A 14,115-nucleotide genomic window follows, 5' to 3' on the forward strand; every position below is an offset into this window, starting at 1 on the left:
GTCAGTTTTACTGACTCCTCTCTAATCCCCAAGAAAACTAGATTCGTTGAAAGTAAAGGACAACAGCAGATTAAAAGACAGTCAAGCCCTAAAGGTATACCAACAGACCAAAATCTAAATATCTGTTTTTCGCAAGAGATCTTGATTTTCCTTTATTAATTATTAGCTAGTCAATGATACAAGCCAAATAACAGGAGACATGGGGAGGGCAAACAGAACATTTCACGTGTATAAAAAATAAAAAAAAAGAGAGAAAATACTATGGAGGGACAAGCACAAAAAAATGGCTGCAGAGACTCAGCAAGCCGGCTATGAAGTTTTGATGTCTGAGCCAAACAGGTGTCTTTTTATTGTAGTCCTTGCATAAGGATGACTATTTAAACTTTAAGTAAATGCAAATATTCTGTATTTTACCCTAGCACATAAATTACAAAGCAATCCTCATAATATGATTAAAATAACTGAGTCGTGTATTATGATCAAGCTGGGAGAAGCATGTGTCATAACCACAAATTACTCTAGCAAATCAGAGTCTCTGAAACTGTAATACTTTATATAGAAGAGACAGATTTAGAAATAATATTATTTCACATTTTAAAGGGTCTTACCTGACGAAGGAAGGTGATGGGCCTCTGTCCCATTGCATGGGCGTCACCAATGTTAGCCTTAATGACCTCAGTAAAAGGCTTTTTGATACCCTGAAGACAAACAATTTATACCATATGGTTTGTTTTAAAGTAGAAAATAAAGAGATCTTCTTTATATAATTAAGTAGTACAAAAAAACCAGCTTAAAATAGTCTATCATTAAAAGAGTCATAGTTGTAGTGTTCTGAGATGATTCTTATACAGAAATAGTTTCTTTTTTCTTTTTTAAGAACCTTAGAGCCCTTTACAAAGAAGGAAGAAGACATGACAACTCATTTTTAATGCAGAGACTCACTGGACTGTCAATGTGTGGGTATATGGTAGATATGCATGTACATGCTGTTCTAGTAAATGGATTCAAAGGTGAGTGGGGGATGGGGGCAGCAACCAGAGTTTAAGCCCCTTGAGAATTTGCATTTTCTTCATTAAAAACACAGTAAATAATAGATTTGTTTACTTAAGAAAAGATGTGCTTAACTTGCATGAGAAATTTTAAAAAAAATCTTTTAGCACATATTTGAAGTAACATGCCAGCTGTAGAAAGAGCTTGGAAAGGTTTCAGGAGTGCTTTCAGGCCTTATTTATATAGGCTTTCACCTAAGCCCTAGACAGATGTGCTGCCAACAGTGCCTAGAAATAAAAAGACCCTGTTCTGCACTATGAAACAATCAAAGTTGCACTGTGATTTCTAGTCTATTGTAGCTCAGCTAAGTCAAAAAAATGGATTCCAGTAAGGTTTAAAAGGTGACATCAGCTTTTACACCCATTTGGGTCTTGTTTTGCAACAGCCAGTTCAGCCACAAAACCAACCTCACGTTACTCCAATAGATTTTGCATGAGGAAGCAGTGAAGTCAGGTCATACAGCAAGAATCAGCTTGGCTGAGACTATCAAATGCAGTTCTCATAAGCACCATTTGCAACTCAGGGGGAAGTCCCAGCATCATCCAAGCATCTGAGTTTAGAGACTCTTATTCTAATGCAGCTAATCACTTTGTTTGGATAGGAATATTGTGAAGGGCCAGAAGTAGGCCCTATTTTTATCCACTACACCAGAAACAGTTTTATTTGATTACTGCACATAATCATCCTTCCAAAATATTTTAGAAACTGTATGCAAAGCCTCTCATCCTTTCTCTGGAAGAGATCACTATTGAAATAGTTAACAATCCTGTCCAGGGACCCATAGAAAGAAAGAATATTCAGAAGCTATAGGGGATTGATGCAAAAAGGTGCCTCCTAGTCCTCTCTACCTTCTGGGCCTTCCTTCCATGACAAGCCCTTTATATATGTTTCTGGCTAACTGCCCCTCCAGACTGTGTCTGAAAGCTGTATCTGTGAAGTAGAAAGGATGAAAAGAGCAGGAAGCAGGAAAGGGTGGTTGTTGGGAGAGGCAGCAAAGCAGATAGTTGAAAGACAAAATAAGGAGACAACACACGTACCAAAACCAACTGAAAAACAAAATATTAGTTATTCTGACAATGTATTTGCTGTCTGATGTTGGTTGGTTTTCTTAACTATTTAGATTGCTACCTCTGCATGTACCAGCTGTGCTTTAACATATTAAGAGTTGGTACAGAGCCACATACAGTGGGGTCCAGATAGGGGTCTCTAGGTGCTACTATAATTAAAGTGTTACATAATAAAGAAAACAAAAGATATTTCTTGATCTCTGCAGTCTAAACAGCTGGCTATTTTTCTAGCCATACTTTTCCTATGAGAAACTGAATTTCTCCCAAGAAAAAAAGAGAAAGCACTGGAAGAATGCTAATTGTAATCAGAATTCTCTTTTAAAAAGGAAAAAAATACTGTAGAACAGAAATAAAGCTTTAAATGGACTGGTCTGTAAAAGAAGAGGCAAAGGTAACTGGCATATAGATGGAAGAGTTAATTAAACTAAAACAGATAATATCAAACAGATTTAAAAAATGACCCCAACTGAGGCCTCACAAAGGGAATACAAATACAATTTCAAGAAATTACATAATACTCACATAACTGACGTCAAATTCACTTTGCTTAAACTACAGTTTTATCCAGCGAACACCTTACCCTTGCTTCTTATATGAATACAGGTTCATGCATTTGATACATAACACAAAAAGTGCTTACCAAAGCCTTCACCCACCCTTCCTGACAACAAATGCTGTCCCTTAGCTTATCCTATACCTAAGGGCTACCTTTCCCCACAACTTACCAGTATGTAGAGCAAGTTATTTTATCTGGATGTAAAAAAGTGTGTTGCTTCGCCCACTAGAATATTAACCAGGAGGTAATCCTATCTGCTTTTGGTCTCCTATCCAGGGTTACAAACTGTTTTTAAATGAATGTAAAAGAACTCATTGGACAAGAGCCAGCCAGGAGACTGGATATCATCAGATAACATGGTCACCATGAACAGAAATCCTAAAGATCTTTGAAGTGCAAGAGACTCATGGCTACGTGATATGGCTGATTTGTTATACCAGATGATGCTATTTAAATCCTGTGTTCAGACACTGGCTGAACACAGGACCAATGTGGAAGATGAATGATAGTATTCAAATTTCCTTTGGAATGGAGTAGGTTAATAGAACTGGGAGTTCACATTTACATTCAAAGTTTTAGGGGTCCACAAATGCAAACAGGTTAAAAACCTCCGCCTTAGTATAAAGGTGGTCTGTCTCTGTTGTGACTTATACTAATAAGAGGAGGCCATGTAATAAGCAACAAGGCTAGGGACAGAAATTCAAAAAGCCGAAGCCTGAACTGATTCAATCTTTGCAAGTTAGTCTAACCTGCATAGCTTGAACCAATTTGCAAGTGAACAGACATTCACTGTTGATTCCAGAAATGCAGGCATATGCCTGCAGTGGCTCAGGCTAGAAGCAGGGGGGCACTCCCTTCCTTTCTGCAACAGCCACAAGGTTAGAGTGAAGCTCAGCTGGGGGGCCTGGCCAGCACCCCCCACCCTGGCTGCTAAGTAAAATTGGGGAGGTGTTTAACCCCCCACTTGGCCTACAAGGACCCCAGCCAAGGTGTGCCTGGAGGGGGAGAGGGGAAGCAGTCCTTGACAGGCTTGTCCTCAAGGAGTGAGGGCCAGGCACTGCCTCAGACAAAGTGGGGAATGGAGGAGGATTAAATTCCCCTGTCTCCCTTGTTGGGCATGGGCATGAGGACCCACCAGGGTCTGCCTGGCTTTCCCCCCCGTTGGCCACTCACGTGGTGGGGGACCTGGCCAGAACTACCTGGCATGGCCCTGGCTGCAGAGCTAAGCCAGGCTGGCCTGCAGTGCTGCTGGCAGTGGATGCAGAGGGGCCCTTCCCAGTGGGCTACAGCTTGGGCTGGGGTGACAGGAGCTGTGCAGCTGCATTGCTCTCGACTTCCCACACCCAGGCTGGATGGGGGTGTCATGGACCCAAAGCTGGCTAAAAAAGGCCCTGCCCCTATGGCCTAGCCCAGACCAGCCCCACAGAGCCCTTTCCAGCCAGCTGTGGCTCCATGGCAGCCCCACCCAGCCAGGGCGTGGGGAGCTGGGAGCAATATGGCCGCACAGCTCCTCAGCCACAGCCTCAGCCACAGCCCACTGGGAAAAGCCATGGCCCCTCCACATCTGCCCTCAGCACTGCCTGCAGCCCCAGCCACTGGCAAGGCAGGTAGATGGCAGGGCCATGCCAGCTGGCTCTGGCTATGCCCCTGCCCTTGCTACTGTAGCAGCAAGGGGGAGGGTACCCTAACAGGCAGACCCCAGCTGCAGTTCCCGGAAGGGGGTAGAGGGGAGGCATGAGAGAACAAACCCCCTCTCTGCCCCCTTAGCCTTAGGGGGCCAGGCAGGTGTCTGGCCACACCCCATCTCTGCTCTGACTGGAGAGCTGAGCGGCAGGGACAGCCCTAATGTCTGCAGCAGACAGCCTAGTCCAAGGCTGCAAAGCATGCTGGGGGACTCTGGTTTAATGTAAACCAGGAAGAGATCCAAGACAGAAGTTCCATAAATCGGTTTGACCCAAATCAGTTAAATCTGATACTACATTCAACCAGGTCTATCTTAAACCAGTTTTGGCCATTTTGAAACTGGTTTATGTGTGCTGAATGTATGTTCTGTTACAGGTTTAAACCAGTTTCTGATCACTTAAACCAGTTTGTGTGTAACTTCTGCGCCTAGTCCTGTAGAACAGTGAAAGTCCACACATACGCCATATGACTAGAGGTGAGAAGTTTCTAGAGGGTTTGAACTCTCAACCTTGATGAAGTCATGACCTACTTTTAAGGTCTGGGCATGTGCAGTGTATAAGGGTACTGCTTGTACTGAGTTGAAATAGTTTGAATAGATTGGTCCTTTTAAGTACTGCCCAGGTTTGAATTTGATTGGGTATTGTGCAAAAAGTGATGATTGGACCATTGGGTGAATGACAGGTGGAGTGTTTAGAAGGCCATAAATCCTGTTCACAGCAGCCAGTAGGAGTTCTGGGGGCTCAGGCTTGGACTTGGCCTTGCTCTCACTCAGGCTGGACAGTCCTGACTCTGGGCTCTTGGGGTGTGGGAGTTTGTTGAATGCAGGTTCCTTACTGTGGCCTGGTTGTTGCGACTGAGCTCGCTGAGGCTTACCTGTCTTATGCTCTCTCCTTTGGGCTTTGGCTGTGGAAGCTGCAGTTGGCTAAAGTATCAACCTTTCCCTATTTGAGGTGCTGAGTACCTAAGCAGGGAAAAGCTAGAAATCCTCAGGGATTATCAGAGGGTTTCTCCTGCTGACTAGTAGAAGTATGTGAAATGGGCCCTATTTGATTCAGATTCAAATTCAGCCCGAATGAGGGACAGTGATTCAATCCGTTGATTCCGATCACTGTCCCCAATTTGATTAATCCGAATCTGACGATTCAATGCTGATTTGGTGAATCAGAGATTCAGACACAGGCACAGCTTTAAAAGTTTTTTCTACATACTTGAGGTAGCAGCATGGCTCATGATTGCTGCGGTGCTGGGATGTGTGGAGTGTCCCACAGCAGCGCGGGGCCTTTCCAGCATGCTTGTCAGCAAATTCGGAAGTGATCTGCTGCCAAGAGAGTGCCTGGGCCCCGCTCCCCGTGCCCCCCCAGCCCAGCACTTGGCCACAGGGGGAAACCAGGTGACTCCCCAGACCCAGGAGGCACCAGGCACTGAGCTGGGGGCGGACGGGGGGCCTCCCCAGCACGCTCGCTGGTGGACCCGGAAGTGCTTCTGGTCCACTTCTGGGTCTGCTGCCAAGGGAGCCCCTCACGCTTCTGTGGGACACCGCATCTGCCCCAGCACTGCAGTGTGCAGAGCCCCTGCTAACTAGAGGTATGTAGAACAAACATTTAAAGCTGTATCTATGTCCAAATCACCAAATCTGTCTGAATCGATTCAGAGTGTTCCGATTCAATTCAGAGAGCTTAAAGGGCCCTCTGAGTCAGTTTGGATTCAGAGATTCAGCCACCGAATTGGGCCGAATCTCTGCCAGATCGAATCAGGGACCAAAGCTTCACACAGCCCTACTCACTAGGCGTAGGGTGTTCTTGCTGTCATCTGTGGTTTCTGGGTTGTTTGTGAAGCTACATAGTAGTTGACTGTGTAGTGATCAAAGCTCATTGCAATGTGTAGTTGATTGGTTGTGTGACCAAGGACATTGGGTTTGGGATTTGCGTCAGATTATTGCTCTGCAGGGTGTATTTTATTGTGTTATGCCTTGGGTGTTACAGGAATATTGCATCAGGTATTTGTTGCACAGGTTTTGTTGTGTAATACAGCTTGTATTGCTCAACCTACCTGTGTTGTAGTGCGTAGCTACTCTTTCTGAGTAGGGTCGGGCAGTAGATCAATGCTCAGGGAAATTAACTTATTTTAATGCCCCGAAACTGACTACCTGTGGGTGACAGGGGATTAACGATCCTCTGGATTAATTAGTTAATTGGCATCCCCACAGGCGGTCTTTCAGTCCAAGAGAAAACAAGTTTCAGTACAATTGAATTGGATACTCCAGTGAGTATCCAAAAACCCCAAAATCAATTATAATAAAATCCTTAACAATGCTACCCTTTTGCACCTAATTAATAGGGACTTCAAGACCTAATTTAATAATAGGAACTTTGAGACCTTAGTAGGAAAAAAAAAATCCTGACCTGCTTATCACAGTTTTGTTCTGAGTTTTGTTTTATAGATTTATGAATTCAAACTGACAAGAACTGTGGTTCAGGAGGAGTAGGAATGAGTCTGGGTTTTGACTATAGATGGCAGCTGAGTCTCATTGCTCCCTAATGAAGATTGAGTAATTGGTGGAGCCTGCAGTTGGTACTATACCAGTCTCCCAATGCCCCATTTATAAATACAAATGCCAGATACATAACATTTATAAATTATAATTTTCATTTAAGTATACCAGTCCTCTGAATGCACACCCCATGCAGGTAAAAAAAACAAGATGTAGTCCTATTGCATGATTTTAAATGAAGAATTATATAGTGGTTATTGGGTTGCAACTGCACATTAGAAGCTTCTTTAAATGGGAGGCCTAATTCATAATGGACTAATTTGGAATGGATTTTTCTACTGCATTTCACAAAAGAAGACTGAAATGTTACTGGGTTGAACATACTGGTCCGTGTTTCAAAGCAGCATTTAGCGCTCTAAATACATTTTATTTTTGTTCTTTTTTGTTTGTTTTTAATTGTATTTGATTCTGTAGACACTTTCTAATTACACTATCAATCCAGAAGAAACTAAAATTTGCACAGAAGGCTTTTATTCCAAGCTACATAATATTCTACACCTGTGTAAATACTTTACCTGAGGAAGCGGTTGGGGAGAAAGAATAGAACAAAAGTCATATTTGCCGGATTTTATCAAATTGATTTTGTTTCATCATTTTAATTTGCAGCAGCTTTCACCTATGTTCCAGAAAGCAAGGGTGCACTGACTAAAGAATCTTCTTTTTACTTAACGTGTGCAGACAAGTGAGGAACAATAATTCTGACAATTTTAATGAGGTCATAAGCCTTCTTTAGAGAAGCTTTTCTACTGTACATTCTCTCACACTTATTCAGGTTATGGTGAACACTGTTCAGCCTAATTTATCATCTCATAATGTTGTTTTCTTGCATGTCAAATAATGCTCCTCTATGTCTGTGTTTATATTCTGGAAAAGTACAACCAACCAGCTCCAGTATCACCAAAGAGACACAGGCAGCTGAAACATAGCCTTAAATCTGGATTGTAAAAAACGACAACAGATGTTTCCATGAAATCTTAACCATCTTCCTATTGCAGAGGAGAACTCCAGGGTGCTGGCAAAACTATGTTGGCATTTTGAATACTTGAGCTTCAGATCAACAGAATACAATAGCGGCTTGTATTCAATCAACTCTAACAATGGGACCAAAAAAAAATCGACCCCAAAACTATACTGAAAGCTGCATCTGAAACCTAGGAGAGGCAGAAATGAGCATGATTTTCTACAGCTACGTGATTCTTTATTATATCTATTTAATTGTTCTTGTTGATGCTTTCCTGCTGTTTTGGAGACTTCTTAAATGGCTAGGTAAGGATGACTATATTTTAAGTTTAAAAATTCAGTACCTTCACCCTTCCTTCCTACCATTTCTGTGTCATCATATTCTGTGCCATTTTATTCTCCCTACCATTTCTATGCCATCACAGATTGCTTAGGAAGAGGAATAGTTTTGCATCATTCCTCCCAAGTCAGCAATGTTCAGATCCTTAAGAAAAGATAATTGGACCCAATTGTGGCAATTGACACAACTGTGGAAATCTCTGAAAGCAGAATCCTCTAATTTTCTGGAACTTAACCCTCACACAGGGATTGAGGGTAGAAGCAGCAGGGTTGACCTCTATGTACATTCCCAACAGCTTGGATTTGGAGCTAGCTAAAAAGTGAGATCTCTCTCCTGTGAAAAGTTCTGGACACCAAAAAAACAACAACAAACCAATATTACTGCAGTACCTCCTGGTCCATGCTCCCCAGCCAACTCTCTCTCATAATGCACCACAGTTCTTTTTTTGAGCTGCTGGGGAGATGTGCCCAGCTGGACAGCCTGGCCCACAGGCTTAGAGGACAGGAACAAGTGCACCATGGCGGGTCAGTAACCACATCATTTTGGATGGTTTGTTTGTTTTCAGCTGAAAATTTTGAGCTTTCGTTTCTTCAGTAGAAGCAGAAATCATGTCCTTTTTTCCCCCTTCAAACCCACTCAAACCCACATAAGCCAAAAACCTGGCTTCCAACCACATTTGTTAAATATATCAAAACCTTGATTTTCACTAGGAAATAAACTGGAAGCTGGTGAAATTTATGAAAGGTTAGTTCAATAAACTCTATCCACACTACTGAACAACAGCCTCTCTATCCTAGCAGAGACTCGAATGGTCTTTACAATTAAACAGATCAGGGTGACATGTAGGGGGTGCATGCAAGTGCACGTGCACCCCCTGAGTGTGGTGGTGCACCCCCTACAAGGTGCTGGCACCTGCGGGTGATGGCCGCTCACCACCCCACCGCTGACAATGCCGGCGGTATCTGCGGGTGGTCTGTGATCCTTGCTGGCTGCCACGGATGCCGCCAGTGGCATCTGTGGGAGCTCCTCTGCTTACCACAGCTGCACTGCCTCTGCTGCTGCTGTGTCCCCCCCAGGGGCATGCGTCGTTCATGAGACAGATCTAGATCACATTACCAGAGAGACCAAAATAGAGTTCTTTTCCTGAATGCCAGAATGCTAATTATCTAAAATGAGCAATGAATTTTCCTCCACTTCTGGATAGAAAAGTTATTGGTCACCCAGAAAGAAGGAATGACAGTGCAAAAGATAACAGGTGTATTTCTATTCTGTATCAGAAATAGCTAAATACAATAAAGTCAAGTCAGAGATCATGTAATGAACCACTGAATTACTCTAAGGCACAACAGTTTCTGTAGCCAACAGTACACAAAGGAATTAGCATCATGTCTGGCTTTTTAGCTTTCCAGTCCAAATGACCAGGTCCCCATTTACAGCTATGCCAACTGCCAGGGCAGCCTTTGGCATACATCCAAGGTAAGCCTTGAACTAGCACCCACAAAACTGCAGTGAGATGCTTTAACCACTTTGCCACTATACTCCTAATTGACAAAAAGCCACCTATGAAAGAAAAACAAGCAAAAACAAAAAACAACAAACAAATTCAAGGTGGAGGCCTAAAGTGTGCAAATTACTTGGCTGGTGTATTTGTATTTAACACCTTGACATGCTGCTATGAATCCTAACTAAATTGAATGAAGCCCAATTAATAATCATGACTCATGGTATACAGGTGATATCTTTTATTAGAGCAACTAGATTGTTGCAAAAAGGTCTTTAATTGCACAAACACCCTTCTTCAGGCATAGGAGAAAAGACTGTCAAAGTTCTCCTGGGTAGAAATGGAAGTTCTTTTAGGGTGGTTGATGTATATTTGAAAAAATACACAACACTGTCTTTTGCAAGCACAGCTTTGGTTTTGCTGAGGGAAGGGTCAAAGACTGATATTATATTTAAAGAACTTTATACACAAGTGCTAAATGCACCAAATTGTCCCATCCTTTCCTTTGTTACATCATGTGGTTCTCTTTTATGATGAATGGTTTGAATTCAAAAAGGACAAGTTTTACCAGACTTTTTTGTGTAATAAAAACTTCCGAACTTTTAAATGTAAACTCTTACTGTTGCATCTCTTGAACTATTTTTAAAAGATATCTATATATGTATACTTCACTCCTCGGTGAAATATGAAACACCGTGACCAGAAGGAAAGACGACTACATCCTGCTTACCACCAAACAACTTTGAGGTAAACAGACGATTCCAATTTTTCTCTAAGCCTAATCTGCATATAACATGAACTGTTCCAAAAAGGTATTTTACCACACCGTCAACTCTCCTTTGAAATATAAACTTTCATTTCTACCCAGGAGAACGTTTACAGTCTTTTCTCCTAGCCTGAAGAAAGGTGTTTGTGCCCAAAAGCTTGCAATTAAAGAATTATTTATTTTTTTTGGCAAAAATTTAGGTGGTCTAATAAAAGATATCACCTCTACCATGAGTCCTGATTCCTTTTGCCTCTAGACCAATGCAGCTACAACCTGGATACCAACTCAGTTTAATAAAGCCTTTTACCATCTCTAAACCAGTATAGCACAATAAGGATTAGAGAGTTCTAAGACCTTAGCCATCTCTTCTGAACCTAGGAAAGGTAAAAAGGGGTGTACAGTCCAGTTTTAGTGAAAAGTAAATGAAGAAGAGAGTTGTCTGAAAATCATGGACACTGCAGATGAATATAGACCTAGGCACTAGGGTGACATAAGTTATTTCAACTGTGAATTATGGCTTTCAAGTTTTACAGTTCTGTTTCTGAAATTCTACCCAATGTTTGCATACTTTATAAAACAGCATCCCAGTGTTAGCTTGGATTTTCCTGACATAATAGGCAGAATTGCAAATTCTTCTCAAAAAGTTGTTAAACAGTCAAGGAATAAGGAACAAACATGAGCAAGAGACAAAATGTTCTCTCATAGTTTGGTTGACTGGAGTTTGCTACAGATACGCTTACGCAGCTTTCTCACATAAACTCCTCCTCCCCCTTCATATCCACTGGCACTCAGGCTTAGTAAACTGTATTTGCTCTATTCATGCCCAGTCCTCAGTCATACATGGCCCTAAATGTGGATGGCCATTGATAATATTCCACTGGACCATTTTAAGAACAAATTAATTTAACTGGACAAAAATCTGCCACATAAATGGAATACAAACAAAAAAATTGAAGGAAAAAGTTACATTTTATAAAAACCATTATAAGTGAGTTGCTCCAATATCTTTAATAAAACTCTTCCCTAGCCAGCGAAACAACCTGTCTACCAAGGGCACATGTGTTTGCAATCAGAAGGTGAGGGTTTTGGGGCGGAGGGGGAATGAAAATCTTTTTTTTGCCTAGCAGTGTTGTCTCCTTGCTTAGCGTATATAACTGGAAAAAAGCTAACATTTATCCTTTGTTGCTAGGAGAATTAGGTTGTATGAAAAAAATGGTGGCAACAACTTTAGAAGCGAGTTTCACAGAAATATATATACATAAATAGTTTGAGAGATGCATCAGCAAGCATTTATGTTTTAAAGTGTTGAAGTCTGTATTACACAGAAAAGTCTGTGTAAAACTCTTTGACTTCAAACCATTCATCATTATAAAAGAAAACCAAATGATGTAACAAAGAAAAGGATGGGATCATTTAATGCATTTAGCACTTGTGTATAAAGTTCTTTAATTATAATACCAGTCTTTGATCCTCCCCTCAGCAAAACCAAAGCTGTACTTGCCAAAAACAGGGTTGTGCATTTTTTCAAATGCACATCAACCACCATGTTATACTTTATTAATAAAATGAAAAATATAACAAGTTCTGTCCATAGATGTAAGGTTTGCTGTCTCATAGGAACTGCTAGGAATAACCACATCTGAACTGCTAGAATTTGTTTTTAAATATTCATGTTGATTGTGTGGGTAGGGAATTTGAGGCATTATTTTCAGAAGTGGTGACAATTTAGTGTCTCACTTGACACAGTTTGTCTCAGACCTTCAAAGGCATGGCTATCTGGGCCTTTGGACCTAGCTTTCAGAAGTGCTAATCATTCTCATGTGTAGGTACTTAGTTTGAAAACCAAGACCAAGAAAAGTCAATACATAAAGTATCAGCAGCTTCTTTAGAAGACATGGGTCTGAACTTCTTTAGAGAGAAGAATTAGTTTGGACATGACCAAAGTCTTAAAAACTATGACAGATAAAATGAGTAAGCATGCAAGTTCCTTTGAGTCCAGGGATCATTCCTACATTTCAAACAGCCACCAGCAAATATTTTAAATATACTCACAGCAAAAGGAAAACTGATCGGTCACCCCACTGCATAACACAACCAGCAGATAACAGCAGAAAAATCCAAACACTACTTTAGGCAGCTTATGCTGAAGCTGACTCAGTAATCTGTGACAGGAGAGCAACTATGGCAGGGGGAGATGGGCTTGCCTGGCTGACAGGGAACTAGTTGTATTAAAACTATCAGTAGTACAGGGGTAGAGGTTGCAGTTGTGTTGGTCCAAGGACACAGGACACTTGGTGGTAGAGAACTTGCATGTAAAGGTCTCTTGGGTTTGGATTTTAAAGGGCAAAATCTATCACTAAGTTTAAAACAATAAATAAAGGGGGAAAAAAAGATTACTATTGTTGTTTCCTCTGGGCCTAGTGCCAAACTGTGTCTGGATCATGGCAACCTGCACCTAGGTGCTCTCCTGGTATATAAGTCCAGGGCCCTGCCCAGCAAGCCCCAGTAACCAGAACAGTGTGATGAAAAGAAATAGTTTTTTTAAAAGAAATTTTGTGTGTTCCAAGCCAAATCAGCCAAATCAAGTCCAAATCCATGAGTCAGTCCAGAACCATAAGTGGCCCTACAACTGGCAAACATCCTCCATCCCTACTAGAGGTTTCAGATATTTCCAAAGTCTTTTGGTGGGCATCCTATGTGCAGGCCCAAGCCCAGAGACTTGGGGTTCAGATGCCCCCAGGTTTCGCCTGCCCTCAGCCATATGGCCACAGGAACAAGCTAGGGAGGAACCTCTCATTTCCATAAAGTGGGCTTTAAGCCCCAACACCTTGGCAGGTACTAAACCATGCCAGCACAGTGACCCCAGGAACACTTAAGCAAAACTGCCTTCATGGACCCAGATACATGGTGTTTTCCCTGCCAGCACTGGTGATGCATAGGGGGTATATGTGGGTGCCCGTGCACCCTGAGCGTGGTGGTGCACCCCCTGCGAAAAGGCGCCATCAACACTGCTGCCAGTGCTTGCGGGTAGTCACTGCTTGCTGCTCCCCACTGCCTGCTGCCAACACTGCTGGCAGCATCTGCAGGCAGTCTGCGATCACCGCTGACCACCCGTCAGCGCTTACTCCCACCCCACTGCCACCACCAGTGCTGTGGCTGCCTGCGGGAGCTTGCCGTGCCGCTGCAGCCTCCGGGGGCATGTGGCATTCATGTAAGTAGCATCTCCCCTTCCATGAGAAGAGATCAGTACAACCCAAAAGCGATCGTCTGTCTGACTGCGCCAGCGCGAGGCGGATTATCCGAGCTCTGGAGGGAGTGCCAAGGTGGCTGGAGCAGCGGGGCTAGGAACAAACACGCGTGGGGATGACTGACTCACTTCAAAAGAGGCCGGGACAATCCTTTAGCAGGCCATTACCTCGAACGGCAATCACCTAATGACCGTTCCCTCTGGCCCCGGCAGACAGGCCGCTGGGCAAGGCGGACCCAGGCCTGGCCCGGTCGGTGGCAGCTGTCATGCCCCTCCAGCGCGCCGCCCGGCGCGGGCCCAGGCTGGTACCGCAAGGCCCCAGAGCGAAGGGCTGTGGCGGGTGCCCCGCGCTCGCCCGCCCCTCGCTTGCACGCTGCAGGGCGCGGTGCCGGCG

General features: G+C 43.0%; 1 protein-coding gene across 1 annotated transcript in view; it reads right to left on the minus strand.

Annotated features, from left to right (window-relative positions):
- GPT2 (glutamic--pyruvic transaminase 2) overlaps nucleotides 1-13,833 on the minus strand; it is a 33,691-nt gene extending 19,858 nt beyond the window's left edge. Inside the window, exons 1-2 of the mRNA XM_019535787.1 lie at nucleotides 13,702-13,833; nucleotides 609-698 (exon numbers count right to left, since the gene is read on the minus strand). Coding sequence (XP_019391332.1) covers nucleotides 609-641 — 33 coding nt within the window. The 5' untranslated portion in view covers nucleotides 642-698; nucleotides 13,702-13,833. The remainder of the gene's footprint in view (nucleotides 1-608; nucleotides 699-13,701) is intronic.
- Nucleotides 13,834-14,115: the final 282 nt, after the last annotated feature.

Source organism: Crocodylus porosus, unplaced genomic scaffold (genome assembly GCF_001723895.1).
Source record: "Crocodylus porosus isolate Cpor-Errol unplaced genomic scaffold, CroPor_comp1, whole genome shotgun sequence".
NCBI classification, from domain to species: Eukaryota; Metazoa; Chordata; order Crocodylia; family Crocodylidae; genus Crocodylus; species Crocodylus porosus.